Here is a 23,422-nt window from a genome sequence, read left to right as displayed (position 1 = left end):
TTTAGAGGAAGTGCGGAGGAGGCATTCCTCGCTGAGGCCTAGCAGTTTCATTGCTAAGCATGCTTGTAGCAACCAATGAGTATGCGACGGTTCGTGATTACTGCAACTAGACCTTGTCTGTAGCGGCTACTCTGAGACATGCCAAATTCTATGAAATCAAAGTTAAAAATTCGTTATGAAGAAGGGAAAGGCACAATAACGGTCTTGCTCTCCGTAGACACCTGAGCCACACAGTTAATGGAGTCAGATAGGAAGAGGCGCCGCAGTGGAGGGCCCGGGACCAATTCTGACCGCGTGGGGTTAGTGCACCGACACCGCACAGCACACGGGCCTCTGTTGAAAAAGCGCTTGCCGCGGCCAGGATTTCCTGCAGCACCTTCGGGAGTTATTAGTGGGACTAAAGGCAGAATTAAAAAGAAAGTACACATACCTAAACCCTCAATAAACTTTATTGAGGGGCTTTGCACCGACCTGTACAATGGATCGAGCTGAGCCCCAATCACTGCCACGTGCAGGCAGCGGAAATTCGAAGGAGATTTGAAAGCATAAAATGAAACAAGAGACGCGCGTAGTAAAAACTGCGCCAGCCGAATCGACGACGACGCTTTTAACTTGAGATAGCCCATGTGGCGGGTCAGTTCTGCATACTTCAGGATTTGAGTATATTGAAGCATCTTTCTTGTGGTCTTCTCTTCTTGAAAACGCTGAGGCTTCGTTTCATTGCACAGTGCACTACATGGATTTTAGTACAAAGCCCCTTGTATCTCGGGCGTTGTCGAACTTATTCAGAAACAAACAGGAAAAAGGAGATAGCTGTAATTGAGACTACAGATTTACTGCTGTACTCATCACACTAAAAACGTTAAGGCGCGTTTACACTCCGACGTCCTCGGAGCGCGGGCGAGCGCCGGCGGTGGTCAGTCACGTCAGGCTGGCGACGCCACGCCAGGCGCGAATTCGGCCCTCCTACAGTACAACCACTCCGACGCGGCGGCGCAGCGGCTACGCAAATCCGCCTTGGCTACGCCAGGAGAAGCGCATGCGCAGATGGTCCGCAGAACGTTCGACGCGTCATCTGTCGTAGATTTGCGAAGCAGTGCCGTCCCGACGAGAGGCGCAAGCAGTCTGGCCGGGCTAAAGTCACTGGAACGGGAAAAGTACCGCATTCGTTTTCTCTCGCCGCCGCGCCGGCCGGCCAGCGCGCGCGCGTTCCCGATTCGTTCTTTGCGGTGACGCGGTCATACCCCGCCATAAATGGTCCGCTCGCTTCTTTCTCACTGCCGCCGGCACACAGATAATCCGGAGCATTACGTAGCACTTGCTCTTTTGGGCAGAGATAAGCGTGCACATGCACGCTTATAAGCGTGCACAACAAGCGGCGCGGGACCAAATATGGCGGCTGGTTGCGGTACTTTTCCCGTTCCAGTGACCTTAGGCCGGCCCGTTGGATGCTGACGCGCTCGGCGCGAAATAGACACATGGTCCAAGTTGCCGCCAGTGCGGTCGGAGCGCGCCGAAGTCAACGAACGCGTCTGCGGTCAAGCGCCTTTGGAGTGTAGAGGGTCTCGCTTTGGCCAACGTGACGTCGCCGTGCCGCGCGCGCGCGCGCCACCTGCTATGAGTTTGTCGGAGGAGGCTGCTTAGAAAGGTTTCTATTGCATATAGCCAAGAAACAGTGTCTGCCACCGGTTGTATAGCATCAGATTTAGCTAGAGAAAGATGTCATTACGGGCTTTGGTCATTTAAGCCTGTTGAGTGTAACTTTTTTAATTCGTCTTTACCCGTCATGGGTTACAGTTCTCGAAACAGTGGTTGTATTGCAACATGAGGCGGAATTAATCACGCACCATTCCTAAGCGCCTCGTTCAGAATTAATTTTGTATTTTCAAATTAAACATCCGCATTGTGAAACTTGAAGTTCGATTAAACAGACCAAACATTCATTTCTGCAACTCACGCGCTATGCTGGAAAGCAGCTATTAGAACCCTTGAGAAATACATGGTACTTACATAAAGAGCAGGGAAAATGGAATTCTTGACAGTCCGAATTGAACAAAGCGAGTTGAAACAAAAGGAAAGCAAAGAGAGCCTCAGTTCGCTAGCCGACGTTTCGACGAGTGCACTCGACGTCAAGAAGAAAAAAAGTCATCTAGCCGAAACATTGTTCAGCGGAGTGAGGCTTCCATTTCTCCTTTTGTTGCAATTCATTGATCCCTTACGACCATTTTGTTGACGCTTATACGCTTACGTACGAAACGAAACGCACGCGGCACTATTTAAGCTACATTGCTGTCGTTTTCACAGGAGTCGTGCGTAGGAAACTGGATCAATGCCGGAGTGCCCAAATACAAGATTGTGCGGGCATCGCGACGCATGGCCGCAGTTTTACGTTGAATGACCCGGCCTTCAACGGCGACGCTGCCAAGTTGAAAGAAATCACCCGCTCGGCAAAGCAGCGGAGATCACGAAAACCGACGGGTACATGAACTACGTCGAGGTAAGGGCCAGTCTCACCTTGAGAATAACTGCTGCAAGGAAGACCACGCAGGCTTTACAGTGCAAACGAAAATCGGCATTTCCTGCAGGTACTTATATGATCATGTGGTTCTCGATTTTCTCGTTGTGAAAGAAATGAAATTGACCTTACGCACCCTCTGAAACAGACGGCACCAAATCAGGCGCAGGGGCTGGGGACTTACAGTGTGGCTACGGTCATTAGCGTGTAAATGGCCGGCGATTATGAAAAGGGATTACTAGTCACGGATACTCCTTCCGTGGAATCACCGTTTGCCGGGAGGGCCAAGTGCTGTAAGTAATCATACTTTAACCGGTTAGGCTTAGAGGGAACGAGGAAAATAATGTGATATAGCCTCTTATGAAGGATTCTGTTGTCGCCTGGTTGTAGAACGGTTATTGAGATAATTAACAATCACTGTTAAAGGTTCAATAGGGTTCAGGGATGCAATAAAAGGGTGGAATAGGATATATTGATGGAATCAAAAACATGGCAGGGTGCAGTTAGAAAAGTTAAATGTGCAGTCCGAAAAGTGTGGATGAGAGTGGGAATACCAGTAAAGCAACGAAACTAATTTTCTACTAACCTGCACTTCTCCAGTATCTCGGGGAACAGTCCTCTATCACCGACCATTCCATTCCTTTCCGAGATGTTGGCGAAGGTCAAGATGTTATTTTCACCACCCTACCACGCTTGAATCATTGGGGCGCCTGCGCTACCTCACAGCAATGCAGGCCTGCACGATTTGTGCACTTCAACCCAAACGCGCAACGCGGGACGTGAAGAAACTCAAATGAGCTGCGGTGCCAGACACTTTCTGTCGCAGCATCCTTTTTGGCACCGTCTCCGCTCCTCCGTGCGAAGGAAGACCTCAGTCGCCACCGCCACGCCTAGCATTCACGGCTCCTCTCGGACAGACGAACCTGGATAGCATTTGCCACTGATCCCTGAACTGGCCGCCACCCGTCTACATGAGAGCCTCCAATGAGTCAGCCACGTATCTGGTCAACCGACAGCGTCTGGCTGTCGGTTGAAAAGACAAATTTTATGGCTACTACGAACCGGTGGGGTTGAGGCCGCCTTTCGGTCGCACCTATACAGCTTTCCTTGAGCGGCCAACTCCTTACTACAGCCTCGTCGATGCTCATAAAAAAAGATCCTCAAAAGGATGGCTTGCCGTAGAAGAGGCCAGCTTTGAAAACGTTCTTCTCAATTTTCTTCTCTATATATTTAATGGCTTAATTTCAGACGTGTCGCCGAGCTGGACACATGGGCTGGCGGCGGACTTGGGCAACCTACGCATCGACACCCTACATCACTAAAGGCGACCAGTGGGTCAGCTACGACGACAAAGACAGCGCGGACGTCAAGGTGTGTACGCATTTTTTTTTTCACTTTTGTTATCTTCAGGCAGCAGCTACGTTTACCGCGGCCGAGGGAACAAGACCAGGCGATTTACTACTGGGGTCTCGCTCTAAGAAAAAGAGTTCGTACTGATTCCCTTTGGATAGTCAGAAATTTTCCGCATATATGATGCCTTTTTAGGATGATCCCATGGCTTTCTCTGAGCAAAATACGTCATGCACCCACCGCAGGATAAACGAGCGTTAGTGTGAGGAGGATGAGGATAAGCTTTATTTAGTAACAAAAATAAAAACCTCGGGAGGAATGCCCAGGAGATTTCTTTTTCTTTTTTCGGCGCGCGCTCTGGCATCGACTCGCGCTAGGTCTTACACACCCCACCATAAGATGATTGCTGGGCTCTTTTGCCCAGCCAATATAAACAGAAACAAAAGGCCTCGACTTGCCTCTTACACAGCGTAAGTTCGTTAGCACAGTTCTCGTGTGTTGTTCCTCCGCGGCATGCACTACGTTCACGGCAAATCCAAGTTATCGCAGTCGTTCACCCATCACTAGTCCGCCTTCGTGCGGTCGTGCACAGAACACTGTTGGGGAAGTCCTATGTCTATTCGCTTCCTATCAACTGTCCGGACCCCGTAGAGTATCTGTATTTGTTAGATTCTTTTTTGTTGGACTGTTATCCTTGTTTTCTAGTTGGCGATTTCAATTGTGTTTTAGATCCCGTTCGTGATGTTCGCGGTCCAGGCCAGGGGCGACCCTACGCCGGAGCACGGTCACTGCGGGATATTTGTATTCAATTTTCTTTGACCGACGCGTGGGTACAACTACATGGTGACAGTTTTGGTGCTACCTGGGAGAGGGGCAGGTCAGCTAGTCGTCTCGACAAATTCCTGTTTCCTCGCGAGTTGGATTGTTGTGTGGTATCGTGTGACGTGCTCGCGTTTCCCCCGGGCACCCCACGTATTAGCGACCATCGACCTCTGTCAGCAGTACTGGACATGGGCGGTGGCGCCCCCCGTGTCTACGCGTGGCGTATGGATCCATGTCTGCTGACAGATTGGTGGAGCGTGACCTCTATTGAACAGGCGTTGGAAGGCCCGGTTGGAGACGTTGCAAGTGCCAACACCTGGGATGACCTCAAATCGACATGGCGGGCGCTTTTAGTTAGCGAAGGGCGCCAGCGCAGGAGGCGTATCTCGGAGGAGATAAACACAACCCTTGCCCGTATTCGCATTGTGCAGCGCGGCGCGCCGCTTACCTTTGCAATGCGCGATTACCTCGCCCTTTTAAAAGCGCGCTATCACATGCTTCTACGCCAGTCCTCGCGAGCCGCAAGTCAGGCACTAGTGCAGGCCAGACCTGTGTCTGACCCTACAGTGCTGCGGCAGGTGCGCACAGGTAGTCTTGACGTGACACGTCAGGTTCGCGTGGAGGAGGTCGTTTTGCCGGACGGTTCCAGGAGCAGCAGCGCGGCTGTCATCTCTGCCGTTTTTCAGCATCACTTCTCACAGCTGTTTGTTTCTGAGGCCGGACGGTGGGACGCCGCCTCCTTTACGGTCGCTTTAAGCAGTTTTCTCGGCCATCTGCCGCAGGTGCCGAGTGATGTCTGCACACAGCTCGGCGCTCCGGTGAGCTCAGAGGAACTCTTTGCCACAGTTAAAGGCATGAACGCTGCCTCAGCTCCAGGCCCTGACGGCATTCCCATTAGCTTTTATGCGCGGTTTTACACCGTTCTGGAGAAACACCTTCTCCAGATGGTGAACGCCTTCGTCAGGGACGGCGAGAGGCCGGAGTCCTTCAGAGAGAGCCGTATTGTGCTCATCCTTAAGCCTGGCGGGAGCCCATCTGGCCCGCAAGCGTGGCGCCCGATCACACTGTTTAATGCAGATTACAAGATTGTGGCGTCACTGCTGGCTAAAAGGTTGAGTACGGTTTTAGCGGAGCTCATAAGCCCTGCACAGACATGCAGTGTGCCCGGACGATCGGTGTTCTCGTCTCTCGCACTAACGCGTGACTTGTTCACGTTCACCTTGAGAACGGGAATACCGGGTTGTTTCGTCTCACTTGATCAGGCTAAAGCCTTCGACCGAGTTGAGCACCGCTACCTTTTTGGAGTTCTCGGGGCTTTCGGCTTTCCGTCCGAGTTCGTGGCGCGGTTAGCACAGTTGTACTCCGGCCTTACAGCTCGATTGTTTTTTAACGGTTCGTTGAGCGACCACTTCAATATCGAGCGCGGCATACGACAGGGTTGTCCCATGTCGCCTTTGCTATTCGTGTTGTGTTTAGACCCACTCCTGCGGCGCGTAACTGAGTGTCCATCGGTGCGCGGGTTCCCTTTGCCTGGCCAAGGTCAGGTGAAGGTGTCCGCGTACGCTGACGACGTGTCCCTGTTTCTGCGAGACGAGGACAGCTATGCAGCGTTCTTACGGCTTTTTGCGTGTTACAGCGAGCTGTCCGGCGCCCTGCTTAACAGGGGCAAGAGCAAAGCTCTGCGCTTTGGCGCTTTTACGTCAGACCTGCTGGGCGACGTTGAGTGGGTCTCGGCGGTCAAGGTCCTTGGCGTCGTGTTCCTCTCCTCAGGAGAGGTAGCTCGCGAGTCGTGGTCGTAGTTAAGAACGACCGCAGAGCGACGTCTCGCAGTGGCAGCGCGTTTTCGCTTGTCGCTATCTGAGCGCGCTTTTGTAATCAGATCATCTGTGTGCGCGCCACTCTTCTACGCAGCTCGCGTCGCCTGTCCGCCGCGCACATTCATGCGTCGTTTGGCCACACTTTGTGGCGCTTTTTTCTGGGCGGGAAAGACTGAGACCGTCGCTCGCGCGCTCCTCCACCTTCCCACGCGCATGGGCGGGTTCAGCTTGCCCGATTTACGCACCATGTGCAGTGTTCTAGCTGTCCGAGGCGTCCGCGACCTGGTCAACGTCACCGACTACCCGGGGAGGGGACTTCTCGCCTACCTTCTTGGGACGTCGCGGCGCCTCTTTTTTGGTCCGGTAACAGGTCCTTCAGCCGAACAGCCGCCGTGGTTTTTTAGGTATGTCTGTCGGGGGGCCGAGTCTCTCACAGCCGCTCTGCCCGAGGTCGACGTCACTAAGACACAGGCCTCCCGTGTTTGCGAGCTCCTCGCTATCCAGGAGGCTACTCCAGAACAGCTCGCACGGAGCAGGCGGGTGCGGTGGCGAGATTTGACGTCTGGCACTCTTCCACCAGATGTTCGTGACTTCGGCTGGCTGCGAGGCTGGAGGGTCTTGCCCACGGGAGTCCGTGTCGCAGCGTGGGGCATCGCCCCTTCTTCGCGGTGTCCTCAGTGTGGCGACACTGAAACCCTGCAGCATGCCATGTATGACTGCGTGGTGGCTAGAACGTTTTGGCGGCTCATGTCGCGTATGTTTTTTGTTTCCCTGAACTCCCGCACCCGGTCACGTGAGTCATTTGTGCGGCTTCTACTCTGTGTGGGTGCGTTTGTTTTGTGGCGGCAGAGAGGCGTGGCTTCCTTGCAGGGTCGACCTCAGCGGGCCATGTTCCCATTGTTGCTGAGGGTGAGAGCGCGCCTGTTCGAACAGGCGTGCTTAGACTGGGTCACCCTCGACGAGGAAGAATTCCTACGCCGGAGGAGCACCCGGTTCATCCACACAAGCAGGGGCCGCGTCACCGTGCAGCTCCTGCCATACTGAGTGTGCCGCGCGATCTTTGTGTGCGGCGATTGTGCGCGGTGTGTTGGCATGCCCCGCGTGCTTCCCCCCCCCCCCCCCCCGCACGTATGGACCCTCTTTTGAACTCTTTTGGACTTTTATGCCTTTTGTATTTGTGCATTTCATGCCAACGTGCATTTTTGCATAAGTAGATTGTCGCTAAACCATGTCATTAGTTTATGTTGGGCGACATTACTCGCCGTTCTGTGCTAATGTTTTTGCGAGGGATACCAGTCCCTTCCAGGCCCGTGGTCAATAAACTTCTCTTCAATCTGTTACGGGTCCAATGGGACTTATTTTGGAAATGTGGCAGAGAGTTTGAAGGATGCTTCACTCCCGCCACCGGTTGGCCCGGTATTGCACTACCTCCGGGATCGGCCTTGTCTTTAGCGCGTCTTTACTATCCTGTCTTTCTATCCTATCTTTCTACTCTCCTACTATCTGCACGTGGTAGCCATTGTGGCCCTTCTGGAGCCAGTGAGCAGGCCTGTGCACTTTCCTTTTCTTTCTTCCTGGCAACAACAGACTTTTTCGTGCAGTGTCTCTGGAGAGCCTCGCAATCCAGCCGCTGCACTCGAGCGCACACAGGAGAGCAAAGGCGAGCGGGAATGTTCATGCCCGCTGGTGTAGCATAACTCAGGCTCGGGTAAATTTGCGACTAAAGGCGCGCTCACACTAGCGGGAAGCTTCCCGCGCCGGCACAGCGTCAACGTCGACGCTGCCTCGCAGCTCCTCGGAATGACGCTCACACTACGCGCGTTTTCTCGCTGCGGTTGTCTTGGAATGTGGAGAGAGGAGGCCAGGAGGCGCTGAGGGAGGACCCGAACGAGCAGAAAGAGAAGGGGATAGTCACGTGACACTAGAGAAGACTGGAAAGCGCACCCTGCTAGCTCCCCTCCCGTCGCCCTGGCAAAGCAGCCGCCGAGTGCCCCGGCCGGCCGGGGCCGGCCGGCCGGACGCGCGCAGCCTCCGCCGCCGCCGAAGGGGTCACTGAGCTGGGACCGACGTCACGGTTCACGGTCGGCGCCCATTGGCTGTCCTTAATCACCGGCACGGGAAAAATAGGTACCGAACCCATCGCTCCGCGGGACGGGAGAGCAGGCTGTCCGCGGGAGAAAAACCGGCTTGGGCGGGAAGCGGCACGCGGGAAACGCCCGGCGTTGCGCGTTTTCCCGCTAATGTGAGCGCCCCTTTACTGGTCGCAGGAGTCGGGCAGGCGCGTTGCGTCGAGGGAGCTGCACCGCCTCGCAAGCTTCCTAGCTACTGTACGCTCGTTTTCGTACGGAGCTCTCGATGCGACACAGTGCGTCCCAGGTACTCACTCGCATTCGGTTCTTGGTAGCTAGACTGCCGCGGCTTTTAACACGCCATTCGCGATTTCAGACTGTGTGTTTCTCTCGCGAGAGTGACTCGTTTCCTGAGTTCGGTGGCCTCGTCGCACGCACCTATTTCTGTTGCCTCGCCTTCCGCGGCGTCGTTGAGGAATTCAGCCAGTGTAGCCGTCTCACGTTTTCTGCCCGGTCTGCGAGAGGAGTCGGGGACTGGCTCGGATGTCCCACTGGGCGTGGGGGTCTCCACCACAAGAGCTGCCACGGTGTCTACCGCGCTGTTCGTCTTTCCGACCTGGATCGTTTCGCACACGTGTTCCAATCCACTCGACCCGTCGGACAGCGTCTCAGTCGGCTCTTCGCACACGGCAACGTCAGACACCGTGGCTGCAGCGCCGTCCAGCCAGATGCCTATATACGCTGTCGAGGCCGTCGCATCACGTGAGCATTTCGATTGGCTAAGCTCGCCACGCGCCGGGAAGCTCCTCTCAGTTCCGGCGTGCGCGGTATCTTCCGAAACGGCTACCATGATGTCCGATTCGCCGTTTACTAATCTGGGCTGGTCGCCCCGCCGCGGTGGCTCAGTGGTTAGGGCGCTCGACTACTGATCTGGAGTTCCCGGGTTCGAACCCGACCGCGGCGGCTGCGTTTTTATGGAGGAAAAACGCTAAGGCGCCCGTGTGCTGTGCGATGTCAGTGCACGTTAAAGATCCCCAGGTGGTCGAAATTATTCCGGAGCCCTTCACTACGGAACCTATTATCCTTTCTTCTTTCACTCCCTCTTTTATCCCTTCCCTTACGGTGCGGTTCAGGTGTCCAAAGATATATGAGACAGATACTGCGCCATTTCCTTTCCCCAAAAAAACAATTATTATTATTAATCGGGGCTGGTCAGCCGCGTCGTGCTTGCTATCCGATACGCTCAACGCGTCGGAACGCGTCACAGGGATATCAACGCACGGAGCGATTGTGACCAAGCTTGTCCACACGTGCCCATCGGGATGTGAACCAGCGGCGGTCTGCCTGTCGCTCGCCGACGAAGACTGGAAATTTTGCAGGGCAATGCGCTCTTCGGCCTCAGTCTGACTTCGCGTTTCCGCTTCTGCGTTTCGGACTTCTGCTTCTGCTATTGCCCTTTCGCCTTCTTCTTCTGCCCTTCGGGCTTCTGCTTCTACTATTGCTATTTCCTTTTCGGCTTCTGCTTCTGCTATTGCCTTTTCGGCTTCTGCTTCAGATTTTCGAATTTTCAACTCGTTCTCAAGCCGCGGCATTTTATGCTGGCCAGTTCTCCTCGTCTTCCTCCTACCCATGCCTGCTGTCATGCAACTCGTCTAAACCACGCATCTGCCGCGCTAATGCCTGAGCCACGCAGACCAACGCACGCAAGGAATTCCGGTCACATGAGCAACCGTCGCTCCTTTCTCGCCGCGTTCCTCGCTGCGGGGACACCTCCTGCGGCCACATTCTCACAGCCGGTTTTTCGCTTCCTCCGTCACCTCCGTCGCCGCCGGAGGGGGATGAATTTGGACCGGTTTCCCCCCCCCCCCCCCCCCCCCCCCAAATCGAGTGGCCGGTGCCGCTGGGCCCTGCTCTACGTTTCCGTCGAGCGGCAGCGACGGAGCCCCGCCCCACAAAAAACATGCCAGTCACAGCGCGAACTCGCCTCACGTGACCCACGGCTTGCTTGCTGCGAGCGAGAGATGGCGCTGGCGAGCGTCGCGGCTTCGGCGGCGGCGATGCGTGGGTGCGAGGGCTCCCAGTACCCGGCCAAGCAAGACATCGCCACAGGCCGGGCTGCCAGCGGCATGAGCCTCCGGGACATGAACGTTTGAGTGCAGTGTGGCCGTGCCGGTGCCCAAGGACCTGCGCGTCCTAAACTCCCTTGTGTCTAGTAAAGTTTCCACCACCACCACCGGACACAAGAAAAGAAGCCCCCCCCCCTTTTTTTTTCTTTTCTCCGTGGTCAGATGCACGTGTCTTGCGCCCGGAAAAGCACCCGCTGCCAAGGAACAGAGAGCGGATGACGGTTTTATTTTATTTGGTAATATACGAGGCGTTCCAGGTAAACGAGTCTCGGATGAGTTTAATGTTTGCATTGGGCGCGGAATATACGATAAGCGAATTTGCATCTGTTGCGCTCAAGTAGCACCACTGTTGTGTATTTGGATTTCTCGCGCTACCGGTCAACGCGCAGGCGAGCGTTGACCGGCCAAGACAGAGCAGGAGGGAAGGAGGGGGGGACGTTTTTCCCGGAACCCCACAGAGGTCCCCACCTAGGTCTGAGGGGTAATCACCGTCGGGCGAGACGGGTCTGGGCGCTCGCGCGATGCTGAGAACAAATAAGCGTAGCGTACGGTCAGATTTTGGGGGACGCTTGTCAACAGTCGCCACGAAGACGAGTAGTTTGTTACTTGCGGCTGTAGCGGCTCGGTTAAAATCGATAATTGCCGTAATGATGGGAGCCGCCAGGTCACGGGTTCTCAGGAAGCCGGCGACACTTGAGAGTGTCTTTGACGTATTTTCGTGTGTTTATCTTTTTACTTGGTAAGGGAGAGAGTTTGAGTAATACTGTGGAAGTATAGGGCGTGGCACGTAAACCTAGTGGGCCAATCATTTTGAGGGCCCGTTCCCGGAATGCCATTTTTTAAAAGCAATTCTGATGTTCTTATCGTGCTGAGTATTTTAGGGAGAGGGGTTTGAACTTTGCGGAACTGGAAGACATGCCATGCAGTTTGTATACAAATAATGTGTTAGTTTGTTGTGGTTGTGCGGTGCCAAATGTGGGACAGGCTCCTAGGTTTCAATACCGGGCTCCGGAGCCTGGAAAATTGTTCTGAGCTAGACTTCGATCCCTTGCATCTTCGGTGATGCCAAGGAGGGAAGATTTGCCCTAAGCCAGTTCCACGTAATCACTCGCCGTTTATTCTGGTGCAATTATGTGAATTCCTGTATAAAGATTCAGTTTGCCTTCCTTCAGTCAAGTGTTGCCTGATCTCGTCTGTTATGCCTCCTCGGACGGTGTGGCACCTGCTGTGGAGCCCGAAGAACAAACCTTAACTTAGACAAAACCTAAAAAAAAAACACGGCCCGTGGACTGTGGCGAACAGAGGGAGTTCGGGACGGTAACGAAGTGGGGGACTGAAAGCCAGGTTTAAACTGAAGAAAAGGGAATGGCTGATGAAAAGAACAACCATTCAGGTGAAGAAGACAAAAAGGAGGATAGAGGTGACGGGGCAGATAAGATAAAGAGCAGAAAAACAAACTCAAATAAAAATAATGCAAAGACAGTAAAGAGGATCAAGAAACGCGAGATGAAAACAACGGAGTAATAAAAAATCGTATCATAGGAATAACATTGGAAGAAGTACGGAAAGCTGAGCAAGTTGGTTACTACTATCCATGGTAAAACAGCGCGCAAAAATTCTCCAGCACGGAGTTTCTCCAGCACGGAGTTTCTCCAACGCGGAGTTTCTCCGTGGTAAAACAGCCTGCAAAAACACGAGGACGGAACAAACACGACGACACGAGCGCTGTGTCGAAGGCCGCCACCCACCCGCCGAGCTGACGGCTTTTAGCCGCTTCCTGCGATGAAAGCTGCGTTGAAACACCGTTTACTTGTTGCTAGCTTTTAGGGCCTCATCGCTTCAATTAGCCGATCCTGGTAAAATATTCTCCAAACTGTTTTGCTAGCCTAAATCTCGAACGTTAGTGTAAAGAACAATCTAGCAAGCCCTGACAAACCATTCCTGTATTGATAACAGAGTTCATTACCCCCTACATATGTTCGATTTCGTTCACATTGGCCGGAATAATGTGACTGCAGTGCGCGCAGCGCTTTAATAGTAGCTTGCTATATTCGTATAAATATATTTTGGTGCTGTACGCGTGGTGTTTCGCTAAAATGTGGAATTGCGCAAAGTTATTCAACTTACTTCTAACTTTTGCCACCGCTTGAGAGATCGCATGTTTGTTCTGCGATAATAGTTAAGCAAAGCAACGGGCAAGCAGACGACAGACGACTTTCACCGCACCTTCGGCATCTCCTTCGGGCTCAGCCACCGCCGTTTTTTTTTTTTTTTTCCACGCGGGAGAAGCGTGCGAGGAGCGAGCGACCGCCACAACTGGTTTGCCGGTCTCCGGCGCCTCTTTCGATTAGAACACCGCGCCGCTCCGTTGCTGGCGCGGTTTTCGGCTCCGTCGCCGCCGCGCCGTAGAGGAGGCCGGCTGTGAGAATGTGGCCGCCCCGGGACTCGGAAGAAGCTCGCCGCCACCTCGGAGAAGGCGGACCAGCGGCTCCGACAAAGGCGGCTTATGGACGCGGCACAATTAACCCAGCAACGTGCGCGCGCGCGGCCGCAAATGGCTCAATAAACGACAACCTGTGCTGTCGATTATCGCGTGTTTATTGATTTGCTACGTAGTAAATATGATCTCAGAAGACCATTGTGACTGACTCTGCTATGATAGTTGCGATTGTAGCTACGTTCGCGAATTCCTTCCAATGGGCTGTAAACGGTGTTGGGAATTGCGCTTCTATCTCACCGCTGCCGCCAGTGTTGGAGACGAGATGGGACCCTCGGGCTGTGGTTACTCGTTCAGCCCCGCAGGTCACGGCTCCGAAGGACGATGCCGAACTCCGTTAACGAGTAAACTGTACAGTACAATTATTTTAACATACTTTCAGTTGAGATATGAGTGTCTCAATAGCGAACCAACTGCCGTGTAGTAGTACCCTTGGTATTCCCCAGATTCCTGGCGGGGGAGTAAATTTCGGAAAACAATGTCCGATCAACTGAGCAGCTGTAGACACTGGTGGCAGAGCTGTGCACGGGCTCGGGCCGGCCCGAAAGCCCGGACCCGGCCCGCGGGCCGGGCTCGGGCCATTTGGAGATTCTCTCACTCGGGCTTGGGCCGGGCCTGGGCCAGGCTTTCTATGTCTCGGATGGGCCGATCGGGCTCCCCGATCTCGACTGCGTACCTTATGCGAAAGTATGCTTGTCGTCTCGCATGTAGGTACAGCAGGAAGTGCAATGTATTTATTCATCAAAAATGGAATCTACGGGGACGGGAGAAAAGTACAAACGCTAACAAAAGGCAAACGAAAGCCAGCGGAAGCTCGGAATGCGTTTTCGGTTCTACCTAATACCGACACTGTGGAAAAGCCGCCGCTTGCAGGCGCCTCCCAGTAAAAAGGGTGAGAAGGGAAGCGAAGATAAGTGTGTGTACGGCACACGCGGGGTCGCCTTTGCCACACATACAAATTAGCCAAGCGCCGGCGTATAGGGGGCTTTTCCAATGGGCAGTGGTATTGCTTGAAGACTGGTCGTTAACCGAAGTCGACAGGAAGCACACGTCGTCACTGCACATGCTGAAAGGTCACTGTTTTCTTTCAGCAGCACCTTAGAAACGGGTGAACTTTTTCAACTCGCCTCTGTCGGCACCCAAAAAAAAGGGGACGATCGGGTGTTTTGTGGCATTCTCAGGACGAGGCTTCACAAAGTTCCGAAGACGCGCACCCGAAAGCGCTTGCCTTCTCTCTTGTTCGTCTTCCCGGTAGGAGCAAGTAGTGGTTGGACGGCCGGGCGCGAGGAGCGGAAAGCGCGCGCCGCCGCCGCTCCTCCAGTCCGGCCATGCTAGTTGCGAGCAACAATGGCGGGGGCCGTCCACCGCAAATGTCCCTCGTTAAAGGTGGGCTAGGGGAGCCCCTTCTACATGAATGGCGGTAAAAAGATGCCGCCTCCTCTGGCGCTCATTTCCTCCCTGCGCATGCTCTTTTTTTGTGCGTGTGTGTGTTCTGTTGTCGGCGAAGTACAGCACCCTCCCTTCACATAAAGAGAAACATCGGCAGGAGTGAGCGCTGTGCTGTCGCATCTTATTTTTGTTTTTGCATATCCACTTTGACAACAGAACGGACACCACCTCGAATTCATCAGTAAAAAAGTCTTCCAGCCGCGGCACGGTACTCATGGCCTAGAGAACGAGACCACGCCTCTGCCACTCATCTCGTATTTCGAGTGTGCAATCGTCAACGGCGGGCGTTTTCGGCGCGTCCGCCGAAGGAAGAGAAAGATCTCGAACGAACTGGACGGCGCGCGCGCCCACGAGACCGTCCCAGCGCACGGTCCGGGCCCTCCTCTCCCGGCGACCTTGGCGAGGCGGCACGCGCCGACGGTAGCTTCTAGAGAGTTCGAGCTCTGCCTAGAAGGCAGGGATAGAGGGACGTAGCTGTGCGCGCGCTGCGGCGCCCACCTACTCTCCAACCACCGCCGCCGTTCGAGAAATTTCGGACCTGTTTATCGAAGAGCGCATTGGATGCTACAGTTCGGTTTTTGTCAGGCTGCGTATAGCGAAGTAGACAGCCCGGCCCCCGGCTTACGGAAAGCTGTGAGAGCGAGAGTTGTTAGGGGTTTTTTTCAGTCAGGCTTCGTATAGCGGAGTAGGCGAGCCCCGGCTCACGAAGAGTCGTTAAAGAGCGGGCGCTGAGCTCGATAGTTTGTTAGCTTGCGTATCTTGAGTTCTTTATCTCTGTTTGTGTAACTGTATCGTGTTCGAGTCGTATATAAAGTCCAGTCTCTGGACTCATCGTCTCAGAGTCTCTGTGCCACCGTCTTCCGCCAAATCAGTGTACCTCCAAGAAGAGAGGCGAAGAAGAATCCGTGTTTGCAAGAAAACTTTACTGTTCCTTTCGCCGTGAGCGTCAAGCAGTCACGCTTGTATCATGGAGAAGTATAGTGGTGAAAAATCTAAGAAGTAGCATTTCAACCGGGCGCTCTAAGCTTATTGCCAAACCTGATGCGAAAAGCGCTGTATGGGATAAGTTTGTCATCGTAGTTGACTGTGCAACTGATTTGACTGTGGGACATGTGCAGTGAAAGATGTGCAGGACTTTCTTCGTTTGCAAGTCTTCCAAAACGGGAACATCGCATCTGCAGAGGCACCGATGTCAGAACAGCGCTGCGAACGCAAGTACCATTACTTTTTTTCTGAAGCCATCAACGTCAAGCTCACAGATTCCAGCATCTGCAAAGGAAAAGTTAACTGCAGCTTTAGCACATTTATGTGCCAAAGATATGCGCCCATTTGAGATAGTCAGTGGCAGTGACTTTGTAAAAGTGGATCAAGAGTTAATCTGCATTGGAGCTCGCCATGGCAATCTTCAGGTTGAGGGCGTCCTTCCTCATCGCACCACTGTCTCAAGAAAGGTAGCCGATCTAGCAGAACAGATTCGGAGCAACTTATTACGGTATGTTGCTACAGCCATCAACGAGGGTCGCTGTGCGATCACTACGGACATGTGGACAGACGATTTCCGCCAAGTGGCGTGCACGACGGCTACGGCTCATTACATTGACAGGGAGTGGCGCCTCCACTCCCACGTTCTTTTTACATGTAATTTTCCTCATGAACGCAAGAATGGGGAAAACATTCGAAAAAGAGTTGCAACGGTGTTTCGCTAAGCTGGGGATCGACAGTGGCGCTCTACAGAAGGCTACGTTTGTGACTGAATAGGGTGCAAATATCGTGTGTGCTCTCCGGCCCTACAGCAGAATGAACTGTTGCGCGCATCTCCTGAATACTGTTCTTCCGAATACATTCTCTGAAGCTTCTATTGCATCTGAAGCCCCGTCTGTATGAAGACACTGAAGAATGTCAAATTACTCCACAAATTCTTGAAACAAAGCCGCCTAGCTAGCCAAATCACTCATACCGTCTGCCAGGAGGTTCCGACAAGGTGGAACTCAAAGCTTTCGATGCTAAAACCTGTATTTGATCAAATTGCAGAAATTCAAGTACTTCTTGAGGAGAGGAACTCTTCTATGATGGACAATGTGGATAAAATAATTTTGAAAGACCTAATTCCATTTTTGCAGCCGTTTTCTAAAGCAACGACCGCTTTGGAGGCGAAAAAAAACCAAAGTTGCCTCAAGCCCTATTGCACTTTGCATTCGTGGGCACTTTGCATTCTTCGTGGGCAAGCCAAACCATCAAAGGCCACAGAAATGGCGAAACTCCAGCAGCGTGCCCACTACTTTCTATGGACGAAGGTCATATTGGCCATGGAGCACAAGATGGCCGCAATGTTGTGCCCGCAATTTCTACACCATCAGATGGTTTCCGCCGAAGAGCGTGAGGAAGTATACGATTGCGAAAAAGAGCTCGTCGCGTCGATACCACGTGAGTACTCGTGCACTCTGCAAGAACAACCTCCCGCAAAAAAGCCTTGCATGGGCTTCTTCAGTGAGCGGAGCGACGCAGCCAGCAACCAGACTGCTGAACGAGACGAGATGACCGATTACTTGGCTGCAGAATCGACACCGTGCTCGGCATCTGAACCAGCGCAGTTTTGGAAAAGCAATGAAGCCACGTACCCAAAACTTGCTCTTCTTGCTAAGAGTCTATTAGGCATACTGGCCACCAGTTCAAGCGGTGAACGAAACTTCAGCGCTGCCGGATTCATAATGCAGGAGCGCCGCACTTGCCTTAACCCCTCATCAATGGACAACTTGTTTGTGCACAATAACTTAGAATAACAATTCTGTGCGCGCGCTGCATCTGTATATATATGCACGATTTTGTCTTATGGAATGCAAGAGTTCAACATTATAAGGTCATTTAAATTGACTGATTTTCCTGATATTGTTTCTTTTTGTGTCGGCGTCACTTTATTGCAGGTCAGGCCGGGCCTTAACCCGGCCTAAGGCCGAGCCGGGCGAACTCAGTCTTCTTTAGCGTCGGGCTGGGCCGGGACGCCTGAAGTAGTGTAGGGCCCGGGCCGGGCGCGGGCTCAGAATTGCGGCCCGTGCACAGCTCTATCTGGTGGTGTCGCCCACGGCAGCAGGCGGTGCTGATGCTCTCTTAGCTCGGTCGATGAAAAGGGGTAAAGACAGTGATCGAATACTGTCGTGTCGATTTCACCACTGCGGCATGAAAGACAGCTGCTACCTCGACAGAGGTCGCAGATGTTGTTCATTTAACATCACTGGCTTGACCGCACAACAGCATCACGCTTAGTCCGGCGACCCGAGGGCAAACTCGGCCACTTGACGTCGCCGCTGCTTCCGCCGCTGCTGCCGCGACCGCCAGACCTGGCCGCATCGTTGCTTCTAGATGAATCACGTGCCTTCACGTTTGTCTGCTAGGAATTCTTCCCAGGTCCGAGTTGGGCGCCGAACTCAACAGCTCCTCCGCGGCCCGGAAAATACGAATGGTCAGCGTTGACGACACTCCTTCTCTTGTCCCTTGTCTTTTGTAACTGGCTACAATGTTCCAACTGGCCCGCATTTCAACCCTACTGCTGCCAAGTCGTGACAAAAGGCAACTGAAAAAAAAAAAACCTTTTCTGACTACCACTGTAGTCTCAGCGCCTCCTCGACGGGCTCAGAAAGACGCGGGTTCTATCCCGGCCGCGGCGGTCGAATTTCGATGAGGGTGAAATTCTAGAGGCCCGTGCACTATAGGCCGATTCACACGACGGATCGTTCGCCCGCTGCCTTCGCATCACGTGTTCGTGCGTCGCCGTATCGAGAGGCGTGCTGTAGGCCCGCGGACTGGACAACCAAGGAAGTTCAAGTGCCTCTCCCCTCGCGGGAATTAGCCGCGGCCGGCGAATGCGCGCGCCCCAGCTCTGGCAACCACCGCTCTTGCCAATATTTCGGCTGTCGCATTTCGCTTCCTGGCGTTGAGCTGGCGCGCTGTTTTGACAAGCTGTACGGACTGCGTTCGCTACCATCACAAAGCAATCGACTGGGGTAGCAAGACGGCCCAGGCCATTGTGGAATTGGACAAAGGGCCGCACCTGCACCATTCAATCGCAGACATGGGTCGGGAGGAAAAACCAGTTTGACCAGCGTTGCCAAACGCTTTAAAATAATCTGGCAACAGTGGTCCACCCAGCGCGTCGTCTGCTCTTTTGGTCCGTCGCATCCGCTTGACGTCATCGGATCGCAGGCCAGTTTTTAGTGGCGCATGAACACGTGATGCGCGGGCGGCGGGCGAACGGACCGTAGTGTGAATCGGCCTTATGCGATGTCAGTGCACGCTAAAGAACCCCAGGAGGTCGAAATTTTCGGAGCCCTACACTGCGGCGTCCCTCATAGCCTGAGTCGTTTTGGGACGTTAAACCCCAATAAACCAATAAACCAACCATGCATGGGACTGTCTGCATGTGCGCGAAGTAAAAGAAGTAGACACTTCGCAATTAAAGAACACCCGCAGCCTGCACAAAGTAGCCATTTCGAATGCTGAAGTAAGAACGAAACCCCCCCACCGGCCACTTAGCCAGCTAAACAAAGTGTGAATGCCGTCGATAGTTGGCGGTTCTGAACTCGCTACGTACAATGGCCACAGGCAGCTTGAGTGCGCAAAATGCGAGGGGGAAGATTCAGCGCTCGCTTTTGAGTCTAAAGTTTGTATACCTCGTCTGTTTCTCGCTGTTTTAATTATCAGTCTCTTCGTTTTCCTATAGCTACGCTCTCTGCTCTGCTCACCACGTATTTCGACGGCCATTGCCCATTGACGGCTAAATAACGCTCCCCGGGATTGATTAATTGATTGATTGAAACAACTTTTATTTCCATTCCCCCGCCCCCCCCCCCCCCCCCCCCCGCACGAAGGCCTGGGAAGGCGGTGAGTCGAGCGCCCGCGGATTAGAGGCTGGCTGCAGGCAGCCCGTGGCTTGTTGCGGCCTCTTCCGCCAGATGGATGTTGCGTCGCTGGATGGTGGGGGTCCACGCTTCGTAGCAGGGTCTCCCAGGCTTCTCTACTAACTATATTTTGTCCCACCCCTGGGGATTGTGGGCACGCCCAAAATCTCATATATACGTCACCAACCGCCACTGCACGAATCAAGCAAGCGGTGTGCGCAAAGTGCACTTCGCTTTTACCCAATTTTCTGCCTTATAAAAACTTTGTTTTTGGTAAAAATGCCATATTTTCTATTGCGTGACGCTAATCTATCAGTGCAGACTTCATAGTGTTCAGTCTAGTTTTATTTCAGTGTCCTTTAAAATGTGCGCCGATTTTTGACAACTGGCCATGACTCCGCATAAGCCGCGTGGGAGTCAGAGGTCCGCGGCTCTATATAGGCGGTACACTGAATCGACTCTTTTTACGATTATTTTTGAACAATGAGAGTGAGAACAAAGGAAGAAGTTGCAGAGGACACTTGGGCGATAGCTATCACTAAAGAGGCTATCACTAAAGGTGCGGTAATCCTGGGATGATAATGGATGCCGCTTCACGAATATTCTCCAGCAAGTATTTTTCTCATGCGCTTTGTAGAAGCTGAGTTATCTTTAATGAAATTTGAATTTCAGTGTCTTCGCGCCTTTCCCTCTCCTCTCGTCACTTTTTGCACGCTCAAAGGTCGGCGCTTCTCCACCGCTTCCACCGCGGACTCGCGCAGTAATTGCCAGGGGGGCAGAGCTTCTTGACGTGCCGGAGTGACGCTGCCGACTGGCCGCAGCCGTGGTTGCCGAATGACGCCTGAATCTTCCTAATAGCCGTCTCTGAATAGAATTACGTAGCAGCGTGCGACAGAGGAGGGTGCGAGCATGATAAAATCGCAGGAAATGACTGGACAACTTTCGCACGCGATTGTGGGTTCTATGCTGGGTGTAGAAGTGCATTATTTGGCTCAAATGTTCATAATAAGACAACGTAGTGATTGAGCGAGTTTATGCACTCTCTTCAGAAGGTGGTTCACAGCCCCTTTAATGGGTTAAGGCCCATATATGAGGAATTCACCATTCACTAATTTACGTTCATAGATCCCTAGGTGTCCTCGTACCCCTCCTGGCGCATAAATGCAGCGGTTATGCCGTACGCCACTGCCCTGGGATGGCAGGCGCTGCTAATTGTGGGGCTTGCGCAACCCAGGTTGCTCTTCACGAGCAACCTGTCGCGACCAATAATTAATTTAACTGCCACCTGCCACTGCGGTCAGCTTGCTCAAAATCCGATGGGCAGGTTGTGATAACGCCACAAGGTCACGTGACAACACCGACGACAATACCGGAGTTTCTGCAGAACGGAAGTCTTAACGCTATCACGTTAATAGGAATTAAGCTGCTGGGCTCCCCAACGCTCACTCTTTTTTCCGAGATTGCTCTACGGCTGTAGACTGTGGCGCTGCGAGCAGTCGAAGTGATGCAGCCTACGCCACCCAAGCGTCCGAAAGAGAGAACCGCCGAGGAGGCGCTGATTCAACGTAGTAGCCGTGACGTAGACGCTACATCACCGTTGCGTCACGCGACTGCACGTTCATGTTTTGCAGACATATTTCCCTTCGCACGGGACGCTCGCCTCGTTCCACCACGTGACCACGACGGCGCATGGCACGTGGTTGAAGAGCACATACAGCCAGCGTAGAGGGTGAGGAGGCTGAGAGTACGCAGTGGCAAGGCAAAGCATCCACGCTGCAGTGGCATGCAGCCGCACTACGAGCCGATAGTACTCGTGCCATTCCTCGAAGCTCCCGCTCCTGCTGGGCTGCTTCATTTTTTTTTTTTTGATGGCCACAACTACATCTCTTGAGTTCCTATTAACACCAATCTCAATGTGTTGTGTGAGCTGACGTGCCGTTCACACGGAGGCTGAGGTGCTTGATCGCAGGTCTTTAGCGCCTTGTGTTTAAGGATATTGGACTCTGAGGTATGCTTTGTAGCCCTGGAAAGCACTGTCAGCACAATGTCGTTCGTCTGCTCGGACACATAGCGTAGAATTTCGATCAGCTCGCTTTGTATGCGAGTCTTTAAGATCAATGCCACCGCGGTGGCTCAGTGTTTATGGCGCTCGGCTGCTCACCCGAAGGACGCGGGTTTGATCTCGGTCGCGGCGCTCGAATTTAGATGGAGGCGACATTCTAGAGGCCCGTGTACTGGGCGATGTCAGTGCCCGTTTAAGAACCCCAGGTGGTAGAAATTTCCGGAGACCTTCTCTACTGCGTCCCTCATAGCCTCAGTCGCTTTGGGACGTTAAACCCGCATAAACCATAAGCCATCTTTATGATCAGCTCGATGAAACTGTGCATATGCCTTTCAAAGGCGTCGTTCATTTCTTAGAAGTGTTTTCATTTAAGGCTATAGGAATAGGCCTTTTTAACGGTAGTGCAAGCAGAAAAAGGGCAGGGCGCTGACTCGCGGCAGCATGTCTGTGTGAGGAAAATTGTGGGGCCTTTTTAATCACATCTTAAAAAAAATTCCTATAGCATTTTGAAGTTGGCCCGCCCGACAAAATTCCAAAGGACCACCACAATTTCGGAAGTGGGCATACCCCAGGAAATGTATTAAGATGGATTGGATGTGATTAGTGGATAGAGTAAGGAAGGAGGATAAGGTGAGAGTAAGGTGGATGAGTGGGTCGGGTTAGTATACTGAGATATGATATTCCAATGAAAGGTGCTCGAAATATTCTAGTTTTCAGATTTTTAAATTTGGCCGTGCTGAGGACGTAACGACCGTCGCGATAAATCAGGAATTTTCGTTAGGAAACCCGGTCCTTTTCGCAAGACGGCAGGCTAAAGGCTGCACAAAGCCACGAAACAATTCTGCTGGTTGTGAAAAATTGACTTCCTTCCTCTGTTTGCAAAATTCCCGATTATGGAGAGTACTACCGGGGACATAAGTTTCCGGGACACGATTTCTAGGAGAAACGTTTATGCAGCCACCCGATATTGTGAAGAGAGGAAGGCGCATTTAGGCCTTTAATGCCTTCATAGAATATCAGGCGACAATGTAGCGAGGTGGAGCTACAATAAGCGTTTTTCCTAGAACTCGCGTCCCGGAAATTTTTGTCCCCAGTACGAAACCGCGTGTGCATGAAGGAAGGAAACAACTGCCAAGCACAAGTGAAAGGTTTTCTCACGATGCCGTTTTATAACATTGGCTTTATTCAAATCACCATTGTAAAACACTTACGTCGACCGCTTATGTAGCGTTTATTGCCTGCAGAAGCTTACTAAAACACAGAGTTTGGAGTCAGCAGCCGTTCATTCTGATACGCAAAGCGTATAAATAAAAGGACTAGGGATATCGGCATTCCACTGAAACGTTGCTTAGCAAAAACAAAAAGAAACGTCGTGTCCATCCCGAACACTATAGCTCAGTTTATCAGGTCACCTTTTGTAGCGTATACACATGTCCTATGGGTAGTAGCAGTAAAGAAAAAGCCCTTGACCCGCCGCGGTGGCTCAGTGGTTAGGGCGCTCGACTACTGACCCGGAGTTCCCGGGCTCGAACCCGACCGCGGCGGCTGCGTTTTTATGGAGGAAAAACGCTAAGGCGCCCGTGTGCTGTGCGATGTCAGTGCACGTTAAAGATCGCCAGGTGGTCGAAATTATTCCGGAGCCCTCCACTACGGCACCTAATTCTTCCTTTCTTCTTTCACTCCCTCCTTTATCCCTTCCCTTAGGGTGCGGTTCAGGTGTCCAACGATATATGAGACAGATACTGCGCCATTTCCTTTCCCCAAAAACCAATCCGCCAATCCGCCGCCCCTGTTCGGTTTCCCGTTCTGTAAGTCCGCACCAT

At 52.8% G+C, this 23,422-nt stretch overlaps 2 protein-coding genes across 4 annotated transcripts in view; both read left to right on the top strand.

Annotated features, from left to right (window-relative positions):
- LOC144123332 (chitinase-3-like protein 2) overlaps window positions 1-23,422 on the top strand; it is a 100,161-nt gene that overhangs the window by 27,614 nt on the left and 49,125 nt on the right. Inside the window, exon 7 of one of the 3 annotated variants that reach the window (XM_077656187.1) lies at window positions 2,305-2,418. The exons of the other annotated variants lie outside the window; for them this stretch is intronic. Within the exon in view, the coding sequence (XP_077512313.1) occupies window positions 2,305-2,394 (90 nt within the window). The 3' untranslated portion in view covers window positions 2,395-2,418. Of the gene's footprint in view, window positions 1-2,304; window positions 2,419-23,422 lie in introns of those variants that run through there. 3 annotated transcript variants of the gene reach the window in all.
- Window positions 2,382-23,422, top strand: part of LOC144123333 (chitinase-3-like protein 1) — a 28,008-nt gene continuing 6,967 nt past the window's right edge. The window contains exons 1-2 of the mRNA XM_077656188.1: window positions 2,382-2,497; window positions 3,764-3,886. Of these exons, the coding sequence (XP_077512314.1) occupies window positions 2,483-2,497; window positions 3,764-3,886 (138 nt within the window). The 5' untranslated portion in view covers window positions 2,382-2,482. The remainder of the gene's footprint in view (window positions 2,498-3,763; window positions 3,887-23,422) is intronic.

Source organism: Amblyomma americanum, chromosome 3 (assembly GCF_052857255.1).
Source record: "Amblyomma americanum isolate KBUSLIRL-KWMA chromosome 3, ASM5285725v1, whole genome shotgun sequence".
NCBI lineage: Eukaryota > Metazoa > Arthropoda > Arachnida > Ixodida > Ixodidae > Amblyomma > Amblyomma americanum.
The sequence above is the reverse complement of the archived record's forward strand: the minus strand, read 5'-3'. Positions and strand labels throughout refer to the sequence as shown.